The 22000-nt window shown below is 40.9% G+C and overlaps 1 protein-coding gene across 1 annotated transcript in view; it reads left to right on the top strand.

Moving 5' to 3' along the window:
* Positions 1–7104, top strand: part of ptch1 (patched 1) — a 53397-nt gene extending 46293 nt beyond the window's left edge. Inside the window, exons 21-24 of the mRNA XM_080893592.1 lie at positions 3073–3172; positions 3284–3637; positions 3768–4296; positions 4410–7104. Of these exons, the coding sequence (XP_080749718.1) occupies positions 3073–3172; positions 3284–3637; positions 3768–4295 (982 nt within the window). The 3' untranslated portion in view covers position 4296; positions 4410–7104. The remainder of the gene's footprint in view (positions 1–3072; positions 3173–3283; positions 3638–3767; positions 4297–4409) is intronic.
* The last annotated feature ends 14896 nt before the right edge of the window (positions 7105–22000 follow it).

Below are 22000 nucleotides of genomic sequence, written 5' to 3'. Positions count from 1 at the left end.
ATTTTCACTACCACTAGCAATTATTCATTATTATTTACTATTATTATTTATATTTTTCGTCTCTTTCTGGGGGATGATCTCCAGGAAACCTCACCAAAAATCTCTTTCCTTTTTTGTCTTTTCTTTTATCTACCTCTTCCTCCTCCTAATATCTGTCGTGCCTGACATTTTATGGGAAACCAGGGAAAGGGTTGAAAATTAAAGGTGAAAAATAGGTGGGGGGGAGTAGGCTGTAAGGGAGGTGACAGAGGGGAGCAAAGTGAAAGAGAGTGAGTGAGTGAGTGAGGGAGAGCAGGAAAGACCTCTGGCTTTTGTAATCTCCCTCAACTGGTTTAACTGCCCTCACTAGACATTTATAAGCAGGGAAAGGAGTAACAGAGTGGGGGGCAAGAGAGCAGTTGTACAAAGACAGGAGAAGTGGAAATTAAAACCGACACACTGCCGGAGCTCCGTGCAGGTGGCTGCTTTTGTGTTTGCACCTTCTTAAGCGTCAGACAGAGAGGTAGCGACCAGCTGCCGTTCAAGGGAGGAGTATGAATAATTCTGTATGTTCTCAACTCCTACAGTATTATGAGAAGTTTCCCCAGACTTTAGTGTGTAATTTAAACAACCTTATGTCTTTACATGGCCATATGTACACACATTCTTGGTTGCTGCCAGATGAGGTAGCTGTATGATTTGGCCTTCTTCTTTGAGAGCTAGAATCACTGAACTCCATGTGATCTGCAAGCGTTCATCTGTGCACACCCGCACAGTTACACAGTTCCCCCCTCGTATAGACACACCAACCTGCTCCCTGACCCTTTAATCATGGGGGTCAATGATGGTGCGCCTGCCAGTGAGAGAACACACAGATACACACTCAGAGAGACACATACAAACATACGCACACAAACTATAGAGGCCTATAGACCTTCTCTCCGCACCTCCAGTGGTGTGCTCTGGTCTCGGGCCTCCATTTAAAGGTTCTGCTGTTGTCTGAGCAAACAAAGCAGCGCCCCAAGACGGTGCAATAACAACAGGCCCAGCTCATATTTTTCTGCTTGCGCCGAAAGAAATGCTTCCCTGACTTTCCCCATCAGCCCTGTGAATGTTTTCACTCTAAACAGCCTGGCGGGGGCATGCAACCTGGTATGTGGGCTGGACGCGTGCACTCGTACATATGTGTGCACATGTTTCTTCAAAGGTGACGTGGCTTTTACTCCTGATGCTTTGTATGGAAATGCAAACCATAATTATGAAACTGTTATTTTAGCTCTAGGTAGCTATATTAAAAAAAAATCATCCTAGGACCGTAGTTGATCATTATCCAATTTAGGAAATGCAGTCCTTCTTTTGCTCCCTGCATAGACTATTTATCTCTATGCAACTAAATCCTGACTCGCTGTAATTAGTTAACAGAACTTTCAAGTTATTTCAAGTTAACTACAAAAATATGCTGCTCTTGTCTATAGATTGTGCCTCGCTGCCTCATCATTGCAGTATCAGAATTTCTACAAGTCACTTCATCCATCTTTTGGGTCGCTTTGCATTGGTTTTTGGGTTGTTGCTTTTTACTCGATCTTAGCATGTCTGTTACTTTCCAAGTAAACCAAATGGAAAGGGTGAGACTGTTTCACTGTAATTCGGTTTTCTAGAACTGTGCATGAAAGGCCACCCCTGCTGTGTAGACAGGGACCCTTGCTCCGTACTTGTGGATAGTCTTTTCCACAGTGTCCCTTCATTCTCTACACGCACACATCAATAAAACACAACTGAAGGATTAGTTATGAATGTGCACTTAATCTGAGGCCCAGCTGCATGGCACATCTACACCTTTGTTAGCTCCTATTTACACCCACCCGTGCACACACAAACAAAGAACATAGTCAAGAGTCAAGAAAAAGCCTTCATGGCGTGTCCCTGAATACCTGAGAGCTTCCAGCGGAAAACCAATGGGTGGCTGTGCGGGGTATGGGGTGGGCTTCCATAATGAAGGAAGCAGGGTTAGTGAGAGAGGGAGATTTAGAGTGGAGATTGGGGAGTCTTACCTGATACATTGGAGATTTAATTAGATGGAGTGGCTTGTGGAGTGGCCGGGAATTTCACAGGGGCTTAGCTGGAAGGAAGGGAGGGAAAAAAGCGAGGAAGAGAGAGAGAGAGAAAGGAGAGTGAGAGAGGCCAGGGAGGGGTGGCGCTGAGGGTCCCCTTCTCTTCTTCCTAGACTAAATTGTTTAAATTCTATACCCTTCACTTCATTTATTTGCTTCTCGCTTTTCTTTTTCTTTTTTTTTTTTTTTTTTGGAGAGCTAGAGAGAGAGAGAGAGAGAGGCCCCTGTCCTCTTGTACCCCCCACCCCCCATGCCCCAATGTCACCCTCCCCACTTTTGCTCTCTTTTACCACTCCCCCTTCACATTCCTCACTGCTTTGTTTTCTCCTTGTTTGCTTATACACCACACACACCCAAGAGAGTACCCTCACCCCCCAATAACCCCCCACCCCCTGTCTTTTTTCCTTTCCCCCCGTGCCTTTGAATTAACCAGCTCTGGCTAATTATGTTTCCCCTTTCTTTTCTCTACATGGCTTCTTTAAGACTAACCCTCTTTGGCAGGACTTAGAAACGCACAAGGTACATTTATGTTTTGCTCCTCAAGACTGCAGTGCATGCCAGCCTGTCTGTGGGGGGTTTATATATATATGTGTGTGTGTGTGTGTGTGTGTGTGTGTGTGTGTGTGTGTGTGTGTGTGTGTGTGTGTGTGTGTGTGTGTGTGGGAGTGGTGAGTGTCTTTGTGAAAGTATTATTTTGGGCATGTGTAATGGTTGATCTTGCACATGTCTCCCCACGTCTAAACCTCTGTGGTTTTGCGCAGGTATTTTCTTTGTTTCTTCAGCTTGCTTAATTTCACTTCTTGTGTGTCCTTGTTGGTATGAGTGACTTTGCTTAAATCTTTTATTTTTAATAAATGTTATTGTGTTGTGTGACGCAGAAGCCACAGGAAAGTGTTGTGTTTTACATGCATTTTTTGCTCATTGTGTTTATAGCTGATATTAAAGTTAATTTCCCTTTGTGAACTCTTTCTTTGTAATGCAGGTACTTCTTTGCAGTGTTAGCCATCCTAACAGTTCTTGGGGTACTGAATGGATTAGTCCTGCTCCCAGTATTACTATCATACTTTGGACCTTATCCAGAGGTAAGATCTTACAAAATGCAAATGCAAGAAAATCTAAATCAACCAGGACTAGTGACTTTTTTTTAAATTCAAAAGCCAAACTATAGACAACTCTCTGTACTCAACACTCAGGTATCACCAGTTGATGGTCGCAGCCGGTTACCAACCCCATCTCCAGAGGCCCCTCCTCATGTGGTCCACTTCTCAGTCCGTCCTCACCACACCACTGCAGCCACCACCACCTCTGGTGCAGTTTCAGACTCATCAGACTCAGAGTACAGCTCAAACACCACAGCATCTGGTATCAGCCAGGAGCTGCAAAATTCTAACCTGCACTCACACAGAGGACAAGCTCGAGCAGACGAGCAGCAGTACCACCTCCAGATCAGCAGGGGAAGAGCCAGGACAGAGGAGATGAGGAGGGGAGCATCAGGACATCGGCGCTCAGCTAGACAGCCTGACCCTCCAGCTTATACTGTGTCCTCGGTAAGAGAAATATGTCATATTGTGTCTCCTGCATGACTCTTTTGATTGCATATTTTCTCTTGCTTGTCACATTATGAAATGGAAAGATAATTTTGTTGTTGTTGTTGTTCCATATTTTGTCTTCTCTCAGGGTTGTGATCCTGGGATGCAGAATGGAACTACTCCAAACAGCAGCAGGGACCCCAAGAGCCAGGTGCACTGGCAGGGCCCGCCCCCAGCCCTGCCGCGCATGGACGCTTTTGAAACTGCTACTGAGGCTGGGGGCCATTATGGCTCACATAGCCATAGAGAACACTCAGCAGGCCACAGAAGCCGCTCTTCCCACAACCCACAACCTAGTCATCACCTCCCGCACCAACACCTCAACCCTACTCCATATGGCCAACCCATCACCACGGTGACAGCATCGGCCTCAGTCACCGTCGCAGTTCACCCACCCCCTTTGTCCAGCCAGACCCCTGCTTCCACTTACCCAGGATACGCTGCAGCAGACAGTTACTGCCAGTCAGGGACAGAGGGGCCAGAGCCTGCCTTCCAGGACCCACATGTGCCTCTCTACACCCACACAGGTACCAGGGGAGTCAAAGTAGAGTCCATGGAGCTCCAAGATTTGGAGTTTGAGGCAGCTGAGAGCAACAATGGCAGACGGGCTAGCTGAGGTGAGATCTTATCAAGTTGAGGAGCTTGACGTGTAGCACAACTGTCCTTTTTTTTTAAATAAATGTCTGTTTCATCATAAACCACTGACAGTATAATCTCCTTTGGTTTTCAGGTCTGGAGAATAGAAGTACTATGGCCAAAGATGGACTCTTCGGTATTACTGAGCAGCTGACCCAGTCTGGCCCAACCCAGCCCAGCATAGCCCAAGTTGGCTCACCACCAATGCTAAGCAGCGAGAAACTTGCCAGTGTTCCCATAATGGTGCTCATTCTTACTGTAACCCAGTGGACTATTGTCTTAGATATTTCTATCTATATTTAAAAGATGTATACATATGTAAATATGAACATAAAGTAGGTATAATTTTAGGAGCTGTACAACTCCTCATGTTAACAAACTGGGGCTGCCATATTATTTGTGGTGTGTACATGCATGTGTGTTTATGTTGGTGTGTGCGTGCGTGTGTTTGTGTGCGTGCAAGAGATAGATAGATCTCTGATTACTGTCGACCTATCTGTGGATCTGTGCCATTAGAAAACTTCATTTTGGCAAAAATCATCTGTCAGCATTCACTGCTGCTGCTGAGAATATTTTTTAAGTGATATACATTTATAACTCTATGCAAATCTCTCTTTAAACAAAAGAAGAGATCTATCTGTGTGTGTGTGTGTGTGTGTGTGTGTGTGTGTGTGTGTGTGTGTGTGTGTGTGTGTGTGTGATAGGAGTGTGTAGGGCTGTATAATGTGAAACAGCATCATAATTTTCTGGCTTACACATCAGATACATCCTCAGAACTGACTAACATTTAAACTCATTTAAAACATGAAGGAAAGTGTTAGAATCATCAAACAAAGCTATGGTACATATATATATATACATATATGTATATGTATATATATATATATATATGTGTGTGTGTGTGTGTGTGTGTGTGTGTGTGTGTGTGTGTGTGTGTGTGTGTGTATTGTAAGAAGGTACGTTTGTAAAACTATTAATTTTATCACAAACCTGTGGTAGTTATGAAACATTTACTGTTTAACTTGACACGCTATGCGTGCTATTTAATATGAGCTGATATGAAGAATTTTAAAAGCTGTTTTTTAAATTTTGTTTAATTTTATCGCCTCGGCATTGGAACCTGTTTCTGCTCTCAGCTTTGTATCACTGTCTGTTAAGCTGGTTGTATTTTACTGTATGAGGTTATGTATTGTTTAACCCTAGCAGGCTCAAAACAGGTTCCGTCTTACATACTGACTTATGAGCAGTAAACCCACCTCAAAAACTCACTCTACCTTTACAGGGACATTCATGTTACTGATTCTGGAACAGGGTTAACACAGGGTGCTAACTCTGCACCCTAAGTGGTTGTGTCTAGTGGATAAGCTAAAAAATCAGACTGTATACTGTATGACCCGATTAACCAAGGCACTTGACTGCATTTAAACTTTATTCACAGGAAGTAAAGTAGCTCTTTCTGTCCATCCAGTAAGCTAAGCCCATGCAGCCTGCTAAGGGCTAAGCCCTATATGGCCTGACAATGCGCTCCATGTGTGTTACAATGTGCATGTGTGTATAATCGTTCGTGTATGTGTGCGGGTCCATCATCTTACTGCCTATGCTCAATTTAGTGACAGTAAAGAGAGCTGGTTCCAGTTTAGCAACAGCTGTCGCCACTGTCTTCATCTCACAAAACATCCACAGCTAAATGCCACGACACTAATTGGACGTCTCCCCTCAAAATGCTGCATTACACAGCACAGAGCCTCAGGGGTCAGAGTTTACACCGCCAGCCCCTCACTCCACCACCAATGGCCATTTTATACCTGCATGTGTACCCATAGACTCCCCATTCCCCTTTGGCACCCCGTGAGTACCCTCCTCAAAACCTTTACACTCATATCCTGTTAAACACTTGTAGCTTTTCCCAGAAATCTTTGCAGTTTTTCTCGTCCTGTTACATCAGCTGCTTGCATGAAATAGGTGGTTGTTCTCTTTGTTTTGTTTTTTATGTTTTTTGTTCTGTTTTCTCCCAGTGTCACATTGGCAGTAGCGGAGAGAATCATAGCTGGCAACTATTTTATTCATTTTAAATGTTTTTTGTTTGTTTTTCAGTCAATTGCGATATTTATATTTTTGTAATATAAAAAATGTTTGTTGTTTTTTTTTCTTTCATTATTGTTGTGATGTGGATAACAAATGCAGGGATTTTTATGTCTATTGAAAAAACACTATTACAGTTTAATGTTTTTACATTAATGGATTTTGATCTGTATAAAGTGCTTACTAATGTTAAATAGGAAAAAAAGAGTATATAACAATATTACACTACAGGTCTCATCATAGCTCTTAGAGGATTTTAAAAGGAAAAAAAAATTGGTTCTTCCAGACTGCCTTTCTGGTCTTGCTTGGCGTGGATGTATGCTGTTTTCAGTTACAAAGATAAATGTATGCCATATAATTTATTTATATGAAAATTTATTTTTGTAGTGTACATAGTAGTTGTCAAGGTATTTGACAGAAGTATATTTTTAAAGAGTTTATATGTAATGATATACCATAACAGAAAAAAAGCCTTAAGGTGCACACTTTCATTGCTAACTGTCTTGTTAGACAACATTGACACCTCCCCTTCAGTATTATGTTCCGATCAGCTGTTTCTATGGGTTTGTCGAAAGCTAGTCATGAAAGTAGAAATTGTACTAGCTCCCTAAATATTAATGTTCAAACACTGATAGATTTCTAACAAATAAAAATATAACTTATTTGTCTTTTTGTTCATAACTTTAATAAATGGAACTTAAAACGTTTGCTTTGGTCTGATTGGTTGATTCTTCTCCAGATAAACATGATCTTCTTCCACCCCTCTCTCCTCCCTCTGACACGTCCTGCAGTTTTAAACTCTGACATCTGGTCTGGAGGCCTGCAGCCCTTCCCCAGCAGCCCCAACCACCTCCACTCCGCTCCTCATTCTGCATGATTTTGATTGACAGCTTTATAGACTGCAAGGAAATTGGTTGTAGTTACAATACAGCTGGCCTGTTCGGAGTAATGAAAAAGGGCATGTGGCCTTAAGCTTGCTGCAGTGATGGTGAAAGAGTGCGAGCGCCTTGTCAACTGCATGGGTGGCAGCTATTTATTCTCATATTCGAAGGTTGTGAGAGAAAGTTTTAGCCACCCCGGAGGAAAGTGCTTCAATCAAAATACAAGTGTCCTTTCTGGTGTTCTTAACTACAAATACAAGAGCTATTTTCCTAAGCTGCAGTCTGAACCTGGACCTCAAGGAGGCTGAGGAACTCGCTGACCCTGGATCAGCAGTAAACGGTGGGCAGTAGGCATGTCATTATCTTTTAAAGCCAATAAAGGCACACAACTCTCCTGCATCCTGTCCAGCCAGTGCAAAGGGGCAGGCTGACAACTTACAAATGACAGGGTGCACTTGGAAAACTGGGTGGTAGCCTGTTGTGTATCGTGTTCTGAACTTTTCTAACTAGACTTGACTTTTTTACTTTGCTGCTTGATGAGAATTCAGAGCCGAGGTAATGTGGCACATGCAGATTGTGATGTGGCACTTAAAACAGTCAAATAGGTTTCAAGCTCTTATAGTCTCTCAAAAATCACAATTCAAACCATTAATGAAAAACAAGTTGCTGACAGGTAAATCATCGTGGTTGTTTGTAGGTGACATGGTTCACTGAGTTCTAATGTTGTTAAAGTCGCTCGCACCAGCATTTCCCTCATCTGCTGGAGGACCCCAGGTCACCAAACCTGCACACCCACCTCCTCTGGCCCTGCCTTACCCTTTAGCCCCCCCTCACCTCTAAGCCCCTTCACAAACACATGTATGCGCACACACTAAGAGTTGCCCTCAGAGGTGGAATTGCACATATTCTGAAGAGTACTTCACCAAAGCTAATGAGCTCCAGGTTGTTAATGAATGACTGTTTCCTGTACCTGTCCTCTCAACAGAGAGAAAGGGAGGTTGTTTGGCCATGGCTCTCTGCCCAGGGTGGGCGACAATGGAACGGAAATGCCCCATACAATGATAGCTTTTACCTTTTTAAAGTTTTAAGCTGTTTTTTTGCCCCCTTTCCTTTCTCATCGCCACCCCACACTTGTGAGGAGAATTCCACAAAGAGGTTTATGGATTCTTCTGTTCCACTCCTTCTTTTCCAACCATCTGTCTCCCTCCTCCCTCTTTCCATCCCTCACTTGTTCCCTGAAAGGCTTGTCCATCATCACCTGCCAGCAGAGCTAAACCCTCTAAGTGTATGCTCTCCTTTACATGAATGATTGCTCTGTTGACATGACTGCATGGGACACACACACACAGAGCGAGATCCAGGGAAGCAGATTTGCACATTCTTTATTAAAAAGGGAGTTCAAGAATAAATCTGCAAGAAACATCACATAGTGTTGTGATTCAACTCCAGGTCCAGACGAATGGGAGTTTTACCTTTGAGGCCTCACAGACACCTTGAAAGGCATTTAACCGTCGACTTGTGTTTGCTTCTGTGTCCATGTGTCTAACAGCAATGATTAAGCACTGTTTGCCAAACTGACGTCAAGATCGCTGGAGGTTTGTGAATACCTGAGTCGAGAAAGAAAGGCATGCATCAGTTTCTACTGATCATTCATCAAATCAACATTAAACACTTTAAGATGGTGCCAGTTTGTTTCAAAAGGCATTTGAATGGCATTTTAAAAGGGGTTTTCAGTCATTCACTTAATTTTTTGTCATCAGTATTTTGATAATAAGATAATCCCCAGGCATAGGGTGCTAAATATGAGCTAGACGATCCTTAGCTTAGCTTAGCATTTAAGCTAGAAACAAGGAAGAATAGCTTCTTTTTTTCCATTTATCTGTAATTTATTAAAAGCATGCAAATATTTATTTTATTTGCTTGCAATAAATTGTTTTTTAAGGGAAAATTATTTTTAAGGGAGATTTAGAAGCTCCACTGTCATTACAACACATACCTCTTCTGTGCGGATCTATTCTGTAGGAGCAACAAGGTGGGTGGTTTAGGGAAGGTTTTGCTAGAGTTCAGCTCCATTCTGGGACCTGTTTTACTTGGCTGACTGCTTTATCTCCTGCAGAGGAAGATAGCTGTTCTTTCTACAAGAGTAAGCCAGATGATTTTTTTAGGTCCAAGTCCCCAGTGCCCAGATTTACTCAAGTGTTAAAGAGCAGTTCAGCAGGGCGGGCAGTTGGATAGTTTAAGAAACAGGTCCCTGTGAAATATCTGAGAAATATGCAATTCACAAATTTGAGAAAACAGTTTATCAGGATGCTAATTCTTAGTGGCTATCTGTGCTGGATTTCCTAATGTTGATAAAGTGAAAGCCCTTGATTCTTGAAAAAGTTGTTTTCAGAATTTAATCAATAGTAAAATCAGGTTTGACCTTTTAAGGATCCATTACCTGTTGTGGTTTATGGGTTTTGTCATTGTCATGGTTTTTGTTTTTTCTGTGTTTAATTAGAATCACAGAAAATGTTTTTGTTTGCCCCTTTTGTATTACGTTATATTTGCGCTAGTTCTGTAGAGTTTGGTACTTAAGTTTATTTTTCGAGCTTTTAGTCTTGGTTCTCTTTTAGTTCTAATTACTATTTATAATTTTAGAATTCTGTTAGTTATTTTTTCAGTTAACATTTCCTAATTTACTTTGGTAATCACACATCTTGGGTGTCTTGTAGTTTTACTTCTTCCTGTGACTGATTGTCCATGTTGCTAGCCTCCTGTGCCAAATTCCCCGATTGCCCTGACGTGTATAAAAAGTCCTGTCTTTGCTGCAGTTTTTGTCACATTGTGCCATGCATTCACTGTATTCCCGTGGCCTGTTCTTGCCTTTTTTTTTAGCTATTTTATTTAGATTACCCTTCGTTTGTTGTCTTTTCTGGACTGGAACTAATTTCTAGCTTTCTAATAAAACTTGCCTTTAGTTTATCTCTCTGAGTCCTCACTCTAAATTTGAGTTCTTTAACCTCACAAGCCATGATATTACCTGACTGACAGTCTGATAAGCAGGTTATGCTTATATAAATTTAGATTAGATTTTGCAAAAAAAAGAAGTGATGTGTCTCAACAACATTGGGTTGGATAGATTGCCATGATGCATGTGTATGCTGAACATGTGCCCCTTAGAATAATTACGAATGCAGCGACTCTCGAAATCCCTTTTATTAGAAATTCAAAAACTGATCAAATAAACATGTAGCGTATCATAGCATGGTGAAGATCATTGGTAAAATGCTATTCAGCACATGGTCTACACTGAAATCTGGGTGGCATGATGCTGCAGTGGTTTGCACTGTTACCTCACAGCAATAATGTGCTCAAACCTCATGGTTGGCGAGGACTTGGCGAGGAGTTTGCATTTTCTCTCCATGGGGTGCTGCAGCTTTCTTCCACAGTCCAAAACGCAAAACAGTTAATCAAAACAATTTCCAAAGTCTTGGGCATCACTACTTTTATTACCATCTGTATTAGGGCACAGATCCCTGCCTAATAAATCATCCACAATGTTTTCTCAGCCAATCTTCAACACTGTATTTATTTCTGATTGAATTTTCTGATTTCCCATGGGCCTCCCTGCCCAGTTCTTGGTTCAACATATGCCACCACATTCTTTTAAAAAAAAATAAATCCTGGAATAGCCCAGGAACACATTTTTCAAACAACATACTACAGCTTTCCAGGAATCATATGAGAAATGAGAGAAAGAGAGCTGGGGAGACAGAGTAGCAGAGACATCCAGGACAGCGAGGGAACCACATCCAGTCTTAAAAACAGCTGATATGATCCACTGTATTCACCCAGCAGCATTCAGAGGTTTCTGCTGCAAGATAGTCGCCTACAGAGCCAAAATTCAAAACCTTTATTTGATTAAGAAATGTATATGCCATTATTATTGTTATTGCTGGCTTATGGTTATTGGCTATTGTCTTCCCCAACTCAAATGCTGATCTCCTGATTTTTCGAACTCTCACAGCCTCATATTACTTCTGTAGATCCAGACCCCCCAGATCTATGGCCTGAAACAGATCGGTTAATTTGGAAATAGCCCGAAAAGAAGAAACTGAGGATTGGTAAAAGAAGCGTGTGAGCGAGAGAGAATCGAGTAAAAAGTGTAATCAAGTCAAGAGACTGGAAGTTAGGACAGATGGAAAATAGCAGGAGTAAAAGAGTGAAGGGAGGAGGGATGGAGGATGGTTGATGGTGGATAGGAGTAGCCGTATGAGAGTAATTATAATGACTGATGTTGTTTACTCCCATTTCCCTTCGCATCATTTATTCTGTGAGGTGGAAAACCCACCCACTCTTTCTTTGCGTTACAGACGAGCGCTACGGAGTGGTGCCAAGCCATGCCATAATTTCTTCTCTTCCGCTAATACTGGAAACATTTATTCTGCCCTCAGCTTCTCTTTTTCTCCTTCGCTAATATTCTGCTTCCATCTGACGTCTCTCGTTTTTCTCTTTGCTAAACTTTCCTTTGTCTCTATCCATCTCTTTCCCAGCTCCCTCTTTCCAGCCTTTTGTTTTCACTGCTGCTGTGTTGACACGGCTATGTGCGGCTGCTGCGAGCACATGCAAGATGTTAGCGTGATGCACGGCCGTTTACACTGCAGATGACAAACTGAGGTTGGATGCTGTCATCCTTTCTTCCTTTTGTTTAATGTAGTCCTGGTGGCATGCACGCACACACACCAGATGAGCACACACCACCCACCTCTTTGTTTAAACAATTCTGTTTGTCTTTGCCAGCCAGCGAACATGCAACAATGTATGGAAACAGATGTATCATCTGAAGATGAAGGAGGGGGGTCAGAAGAGGGAAAGAGCAACAGAAAGAAACCCACAACTAAACATTTTCATCTGTGTCTGGAAGAGTTGAGAAAAGACATGATATGCCAAAATGGAGCATATGATTTTCACATATATGCACCACTTTGTGTGAAGGCGGAGGACTTAAAGTTGTTTTTTTAAAAGATGGAAATAATACGACTACAAATTACTCAAAGTACAGTAAATCTGGGGAGGGTCTTTCCTTGGTGATGATGGTAAACACTTTGGAATTCGCTAATGATCACCCCATTCACAAAGAGAAGAAGAGAGGAGAGGAGAAATATTTTTCTCTTCCATGTGTGCTTATTGATTCTGGCACCATGACAGATGCTTAATGAGGAACAGGGCTGGAAGGAGGCTCTGAGGACCCCAGAGAAGGAGAGAGTCGGTCTGCAATATATATACAGATATGAGTGTGTGAATACGCGGAGATGAGCCCCCGAGTATTTGCACACCACAAGGTCATAACTTGTCTAACGATCGGTCTTTAAACGCTCCTTTTGTTCCTTTACAAAACTTAAAGAAGGCAGGATCCTGTCCTTCATCTATATGTCAAGTTTGTTAAGTCTACCTCAGTCTTTCAGTTATCTCAGCTAATGACAAAGATTAACAACTAGAATAGGGATGAAACAGATGAATAAAATACACATATAGATATAGATGATTAAAGAAAAACGATATGCTTTTAAAAAAGGATATTATGAATCCCAATTCAGTTTTGATTTCATCACATCCCTGCAAATGCAATGTTACATTTGATATATACCAAAATTTATATCTGTGAATTTTGTCTGAGTCGCCACTACATACAGAATAAAGACTTAGAAAAAGCATTTTTTAATATATCACAAATGTATTAAAATGCTCCAAAAGTCACAAACATAACTAAAGGTTACAGCTCTGTGACTTGAACTAATGTGGCTGAAACCTAGCAGGCCGCTAGCAGCTACGGCCACCTGTGTTGCCTGTTTCTGCTGTAAAAGTGGCTCCCATGTTAAATCGCCCATGTCTGCATCATTAAAATAAATCTTTAACTTTGATTAATCATTCATCTGGATACCGGATTTTGAGAAGTAGACACTTTGACTGACATGGGCTGAAACAGGTAGCTGTGCCAAGTAGCTGTCTGCTAAGTTTTGCCTCTGCTAAATGTGCTTTATGCTGTGTTTATGTGGCACAAGACATTCGCACTTCAGTTAATGTGAGTGATTAGTAAAATCAGCTAATAAACCAAACTTGCTTGCATTAGCCAATAACGTGTGCACCACTTTCTCGTCCAAGTATGGTTCCTTCTAGCTTAAAACCCCCCCCCCACAACATTGTAAAACACTAAAACAGAGACTTAAAAATGTAGTGAGTACAAAACCGATGAATAATATCATGGTGGCTTTATTCCTCTTTGATACAATATGTGTGAATGATTAGCTTTCGTGGTCATTCTCAAAGCACCATTCTGTTGAACTGCAGCGTTTGGAACATGTACACTTACTAGCTACTCTGTTCGGTACAAGTTCATCATACCAGGTTGGACCCACCTTTTGCATTCAAAGAATTGAGATCTGGTGACTGTGGAGGCCATTTGAATACAATGAACCCACTGTCATGTTCAAGAAACCAGGTTGAGAGATTGTTTGTGCTGGAAGCAGCCATCAGAACCAAAATTCTGATAATGTGATGCTACTTGCATTACTAATATTATAAAATTTTTAGTACCATGAGAGCACAGCAAGAAAACATGGTTCCAATTCATCATACGCAAGGAAATAAACAGGGCTGAGGTAGAATACATTTACTCAGACCAGTATTGTTCTAATATTTAATTATTTGTTCATTTTAAATGCCTCTTAATTTTGTAATGTTCCCCTATATTATTGAAAATTGCATCAAAGTGTGCAAGAAAAATACCCCTCACATATTATGAGGCAGGGTGGATCCATGATTTCATATTTCCATGCTAAATTCTGACCATACCATCTGAGTGACCCGGCAGGAATGGAGACTCATCAGACCAACCAATGTTTTTTTCAGTCTTCTCTTGTCCAATTTTCTTGAGCCTGTGAGAATTTCAGAATTTGTCTTGACCATGTGTGCATGCCTAAATTCTTTGAATTGCTGCCATGTGATTGGCTGATTAGGTATTTCTGTTAACGAGCAGTTGAAGAAAGTGGCCACTGAGTGAGTGCATTTGTGTGTTTATACAACTGTTCATTGTTTATTCCTACAACAAAATGGGAGCTTCTGTTACTGCTTTTAGTGTTGTTGTGACACACTACGATTTTAGTTGGTTTCATCTGGCCACCCCTAGGAATATTTTAGAGGCGCTAGAGTCAAATATTTGCTTGAAGTATGTGTCTGTGTTGCTAATGATGAAGCGATGCAAACTTACGCATCTGCTAACCGAACCCCTCAAACACACACACCTACATATGCACATTCAAACCTAGATTGGAAGCTGTTGGAGAAGGTTTTTAGAGCAGGAAGTGTGTAATTATTGTGGACAGAGGGGCAGATAGATGGATGTGTGTGTGTTTAACACTCCCACTCTTTTTCCCTGCAATCTACTGGACTAATAGAAAGCAGGTGTCCCAGTGTGTGTATGTATGTGTGTGTGTGTGTGTGTGTGGTAATTGTGTCGGTATGAATTCAAGAGTATGTGTGTGTGCACTGTACAGTATGTCATGGCAAAAATGTGCACACGTCTCTGGTATCAGCTTGTTGAATTTAGGCGATGAATGAATGACATGAACAAAGTTGTGTTGCTGTCATTTTTAGCTCAAGTGGAGTCTTTAGGGGCTCAACAGAGCCAGGAGTGATTCCAGCTTTGGCAACAGCACAATCAACTTTTAGCTCATGTTCGTTAAACTAGTGATCCGACTTACATAAATAGTTAAAAGTGTTCACTGCAATAATGAATATATTTATAATGTACTGTTTTAAACTCTGGCAATCAATCAAACATGGATTAAACTTTGCTTAGAGAATTTCTGGGCTTGAAACACAAATTGTGGAGTTCAAAGAAAGTTTTTACATTTCTGGATTTGACATTGAGAGGGGCAATTAGAAGCTAAAGATGTCAGCCGTGACAGCTGCCAGAGTTTCAGTGCTGATTTCTTGCTTTTTTCAACTAACTGATTGCAAATTTTGACTTTCAGCTAAGCCCAGAGAAATGGGAAGAGTTACGTCAGGAAGCGCCAGCGTAAAGCCTTTGCCAGATCAAACATTCACATCATCAAGAATGAGATTTCCATGTTGGATCGATTGAGACCTGGTTTAACAATGAGCGGCTCCGGTGCTGTTGGCCAGCAAGGTGCCGGTGGAAGGCAGCAATAGAAGGAACGGCAGGAGTGCGGAGGGAGAGTAGGGACTTTAAAAGTCTATTAAAGGGAGAGAACTGGCTGATGATAGAGAGAAGGGAGGCTGTGGGCATTGGAGGTTGATCCAAGCTGTTCTACCATGGTGTAGATAGGAAGAGAAATGGAGCAAGTGTAATCTTGAAGTAACAGGATGTGAATAGAGGTGAAGAAACTATCAGACAGGATGATGAGTTTGAAGCAGGAAACTGAAAGGGTGATATCGGTGCATATTCCCCACAAGCTGGATGTCAGTCAGCAGAGTAAGAGCTATTCAGGAGTAAATCAGATGAAGTGAAAGAGAGTGTCCAAAAGGGGGAAAGGGCAGTGATTGGAGGAGACTTCAGTGGACATATAGGTGAAGGGAAGAGAGATGATGAGGAGGTTTTGGGTAAGTATGGTTTTAAGGAGAGAAAGGCAGAGGTACAGACAAAAGTAGATTGAAACCTCTACATAAAATGTTTCAATCTAAAAGAGATGCGAGACTTCAAGGACATGTCATAAAAAAACGCACACAGTACCAAAAAAGCACTCTATGAATACATTCAAACATAAACATTTGTGTAAATACTTACAACCTCATGCAAAGTTCCTGTAAGTATTCAAGTTCACTTCACTGTAGAAAGTGTGTATTTGTGTGTCCATGCATGCCTGATAGTGTGATGGTGTATACAGACTGTTTCACATTGGTCCAAGAATCGCTCACCCTTTCTCAGCCAACCCCCAGCTTCCTTCTCAAAGCAATAAAGAAAAATACTTTAAAATGCCTACTAGTGCCAATAAAGCATGTACCCTTGTGACTACATGTGTTTGTCTACGAACGAGAGAATAGGATAGAGTAAATACATTTTTGTATATTTGTAAGGTTATTAGATGCCACGTATTTTACCTTATTACATGTTTAAGTGTCTGCAGTTGAAAGACGTGAGAAGGGTTGTGTGAGGTGGGAGGTGTTCCTCTAGGCAGAATTTGAAACACTTTTTCTGTGACTGTTTGCACCAAGCACTATAAGGCAGTGGAACTTGATTTCCTTCTGCATGACAAATTTTCATATTCTGCTTTTTAACATTTTTGTGTCCTACAGCAGAGTTTAAAGCACACTTCAAGTTACTGAGCGTGACCTCCCTACTATGTTTGTGAATTTGGTGCCTTTTGAAAACATTTTAATGCAGTTGTGAGACAGATCATGGGCATAGCTCTTGAGTTTAAAAAAATTAAGTTAAATCTGAAAAGGCTTAGTGCTGCATTCTTTATCACGTCCAGCAGGGAGCATCTCCTCTAGCTACAAACTATAGACTTCTATGCAACTATTCTCAGTTTGCTCCCTTGATCGATGACCTCTGCAGACACTTTCTTTACACACGTATGACCTCAGTCTTAAGTTTTAAGTCTTAATTTAATATCACATGTTCTTGATTTTGTTTTGGCCTCAGAGAAAAAAAAAGGAGGATAAAGAATATGTTTTAGGAATATGGTTAACTTGTAGGAAAATGGTTTCCATGCAGTCTCGTCAGGTAGCAGTTGCTGGAAGTTGCTAGAAATTCATACTCACTGGCTGACAAATGTGTTTTTTGTTCTCACAAAGCACCCTATATAAGAACCAGGCCTTAGACCAATGAAGGATAGTTAGGTAGCTTGTCCCTGTCCTAAACAGAAGTGTTGGATACAAGCATAAACACCTTGATTGCTAATCAGTAAATTTCCATGTTTGGAGCAGACCGAAGAGCTCCAGGAGGTGAGCAAACAGCAATCTAATCAGTAAAAGACATAGTGCTAACAGGAGCTGACAGGGCGCTGGAAGACTGGCCTGTTCCTTTCCCTTTTTTTTAAGCCTTATTTACCTAATCATACATAGATTGATGCAAACACTTTTTCCATATGCAAGCACCCTGTGTAACATTTACTCATACACTCCCACATCAGGGCAACTTGAGGGTCCCGTGAGTAGCCGGGGACAATCTGCTCTTCCTTCTGAAACAAAGCCACCAAAGCATATGGAGTCGATACCTTTAAACCCAGCAAACTCTTCCTACTTCATTTCAAAGAAAATGAAAAGAGAAGATAACAAAAATAAAATCGCTGGAGTTAAACTAGACTAGTACATTTAAAATAGACTTATTTCTATCAAAATACATTACTGGCATTGTAGCCTGTCCCAACTTTCCTTAATAATTGAATGCACATTAAAGTAAAACCACCAGAGATGCAGTTACAGACTAACACTTTTTTGAGACATTGATCCATTAATGAAGGAGAGCTGCCCAATGTCAGGAGACACCTCTAACAGTTACTCCTTTTTCTTCAAAAAAAAAAAAAAGCTTTTTCTCTTTCTCTCTCCTTGGCCCCCTCCTTCTGTGTTTCCTCAAAGCCAGACATCAGAGTTAAGCCCAAACAGATCTGAAGATTTTAAACAGCACATTCCTTTGTTTTAATTTAAATGTCTCTTTCCTTCCTCCCCTTCCTCCCCTTAATGAGTTCCTGATAAAGCCCAGCTGTGATCATTTATAGTAAATTTTATCACAGAGGAATCAACACCTTTGAGATGCTGGAAAATTTGTCTTTTCCATGCTTTTTTGTTGTAAACACACTTTCAAATAAAGTACAACTTTCAAGGCTTCTTGATTTATACGTAACTTCACCAAACAAGATTAGCTTATATCTCATTTTCTTCACTTTATTTTACAAATGCAAAAAGAATAATCCTTGTTTTCTTAAACGATGAAATTAAAAATGTACTTTATCTTAGCCATCATATTTTCCACACGAATACACTCACAGAAGCTGGCCATATAACAGAGCAGCATCGGTGGATGGTTTAGTGAGAAATGCAAGTCATATAGAACCACGGTGGCAGAGCCAGGTTGGTAATAGCTTTGGTTTGGACCAGAACTGGTAAAAGCATTGGTTTGGATCAGAACTGACTAATTTGTCAGCAGCTGTGCAGCTCTTGGTTCCAGTGACCCTGGGAGAGATTGATATCCAATCTCCTCACTTGGCTCCATCTCTCTCTGGCCAAACCACAAGGTCAAAAAGACAACTTGAAAAATTTGTTCATCACATGCTTTGCCTTTCCCTAAACTCTATTTATGCTTAATATTTTTTTCACTGGGGTGGGAGTTGCATTTCTAATTTCCAGCATCACAGTTTGGCTATGTTCTATTTTGTGTCTTTATGTTTTCCTAAATGATCTAATGGGACTACTGTTAGTGATTTCGATATTGTAATTGAGATGGTGAACCTGGGAATTTGAGAGTGCAGAGAGTTTCTACATGTCAAAATCAACACAATAGTAGTCATAAATTTTTATTTATCTTATTTATTTATTTAGTGTCCCAAACTGTGTCTGGATGTTGAAATAAGATCCCACTGGCACAATTGCCCATTTGGCTGTGATCAGGTCTCCGTTCCAAGCACGAAAGCAAACATACACACATGCAAAACGTACACACACCAGCAAATGGATGAATTGCTGCTCCACTGCATGACAACCCGTCTCTTGGCTCTGTAATAATCACAGAGTAGCAGTACAGGAAAAACACACGTGGTTTACACTACATTTCTTCTAGAATCCATATATGTGCCCATTCAAGCATAAGCATCGCAACGCACACCCACAGCCGCATACATAAACGCGTGCACACACAAAAAACATCAGCCTGTGGGTTTCCACTTTGGGCATCAAACCACACTCTCTAAAGTTTTTGCCGTGGTTTTTCTTTCCTTCTCTCGCTAGTTTTTTTGAGTTTTGCCAGGGACCTTGTTCCAAACCCATAGTCTGATGTTTTTACAAGACTTACACACACACACACACGCACGCACACACACACCACAATGCATGTGGAGTGATCAAGCACCGGTTGACCTACATGCTGGCCCAAGCAGGCAACGAGGGTGGAGCTGATGGCAAGCTTCTGGTGGTGGCTTATCATCTGCTTTTTCTGGATGTTAGCAGATCCCAATATTAGAAACACATTTATATACTTAAATGTGTAAGACAGATAGATAGCTACATCTCACAGCCTGTACATACAATTTCAGCATTATTTTAAAGCTATTGAACACACATACTTAAATAAGCGCACACACCTGTAGTCACACACCCACTATAGCTTACACTCATCTGCACAAAACCACAGGCCTGGGCTTTCCTACCACAGAAATTCTGAAGTCTAATGTAGAGCCACTAAACCACTTTAAACATATTCCCAAATCAAACACACTGCATAGCTTTAATAGTGTGCACACATTGCATAGCTTGTACTTGAATATTCAGCATTAAAGGCTTACATTAACCGTTACCGGGCCACACATACGCACAAGTCGTGTTGCAAGGAGTTCAAATACCAACATTTTACTCTTTTTCTAATGTTGGGATCCGTGCTTATGTACACAGACGTACATGCATGAACTCCCACAATGTATTACGTATGTTTAAACAACCGTTTCCTGGTGCAGAGTGCTAGGCTGCTCTGGGTCTGACTGGAGCCTCTGGGTGATTTGTCAGTTTGAGCTATGCAGATTAGAAACCCTTCACAGTTTTGGGTTTGGGTCCCAGAGTGTGTCCCTCTGGGACCCCTGAATTCCTGGCCATGCTACGCACTCTGCTTCACCTTGTGGACCCTTAACCCGAAGAAAATGTGTACACTCAGATGAGAACATAAGGCTATGCATGGAAAAGATGTATATTTTCATCATTAAACAAACGATTAGATTAAACAAATTATGACAAAATGACAGTGTGAAAACACAATAGATCACATGCAATTATAATTTATAACAAGTTGGAAATCACATGGAATTCATTAAGTTAAATCAAACAGCATGACCGCCAGGCTTTGTTTTTCATTTTTCACTTTTTGTTTTTATTGGTCTGTTCCCTTAAATACTATTGTGTCAAGACTTTAGCTTGTGTACTCACATCCTCTTAGTAATCAGTCAGCATCTCATCACTTTGGTCAGGATATAATGTTTAAAATTGCTCTGTAATTGTTCTATAAATAAATAAACAGCACAAGTAAGGCATTATTATGACAATAATCAGAGAACCAACCAAACCATAATGGTGTTATATTATGCAAGACTTTCAAACATTCCTAACATTTTTGCAGCCTCCTCTACTTCTTCAACAGAAGAAAAGGTCCTATTCTTTCTCTGACTACTGGTTCATTGTAAACTACTTACATTAACAAAATATCCAAATAAACCTTTATTTTACTATTTTCTTTACTTCTTCGTGAAGCACTGGTAACTCTTTATGCATACCACTTTAAACCTTCAAATTTCATGGTTGTTCGTTATACTCATACTCCATATCCCCTACAAGCTGCGCGCGTTCGCAATTACGCACTGCTGGCACGGTCTCTGCGCACAGAAAATCTGCTTTGCGCACAAAAAAATATCTAACCTGAATTGAAATTAAAATAAATACGTTAACAATTCTGTTTTCAGTATTAGTAAGTGACTGGTTGCTCCAGTATGGGATCAGAACGATGCCACCTTATCCCATAGTCCAGCCAATAATGCGATTCACATTCACATCTATGCAGCTAATCAACATCATTGACAGGCTATGACAGCGTCCTTATGTGCCAACGCCGGTGTTTTAGCTAGCAAAGCGGCTGATGTGGAGTGAAGCCACGTTAACGACAACGTGTACAACCATTGGAGATGCGATCAGGACAATTGATGGAAAAAGTGTGGACTTTATACCAGTTTTTTTTTTGTTGTTGTTCTCCTTTATCTCATAGTGGACAGAAATTATTTGTTGGAGTGGCACAAATAATTTGTGTGGCAAATTTGATGCAGAACACCTGATTGTTCTGTAAATAGTTTGAAATGTTTATTTTAAAAAAACAAAAAACGCCTTGGCTGCATTTTTAGGTAAACAGCTGCAAAAAACTTTGTTTTGAAGAAGTAACTATATAATTAATTGCCCAACATTGGTCATTATATACTGTATTTTGCAGACAGAGAGTTACAGGACTCTCTCCGAGACCACAGACTCATACTCATAATACAAGTCAGAGCTTTATAAAAAAAAAAGAAAAGAAAAGAAAAGAAAGTTGTGTTTTCAAAATTGGACTTCATGTTATTTTTACTTCCAATAGTGTTAACATACTGCACAGGTCATGAACAAGATTTTTTTTTTCATTCTAAGTGGGCTAAAGCAGTTAATTAAAAGAAGTCTAACATAAATGTGAAGGCTGTAATTTGGTTATATTAATAAACCATGTAACTTGGATGGATTCGATGCTGGCGTGACCACAGTGCACACGTCTAATGTTGCTTACAGTGGTCCAAGGGACCGCTCAGGGAGTTTGTGTGTTCGCTCAGACACGTGAAAAATTAGAGGGAACATTGCTCATACTTCAGTCTTTGCAGTGTGCCGAGGCCATTATCAGATAATATTTTAGCGTTCAGCCATATGACTCAATTTCCCACCTGGCAGTGCGGAGAGGAAGTTCGCGGGTGACGTCGAGCCCAGCCAATTGTCTTCTTCCATACGCGGA

The sequence above is a fragment of the Rhamphochromis sp. 'chilingali' genome (genome assembly GCF_963969265.1).
Source record: "Rhamphochromis sp. 'chilingali' genome assembly, chromosome: 10".
Taxonomy (NCBI): Eukaryota; Metazoa; Chordata; class Actinopteri; order Cichliformes; family Cichlidae; genus Rhamphochromis; species Rhamphochromis sp. 'chilingali'.
This window is presented reverse-complemented; position numbering and strand designations above follow the sequence as displayed.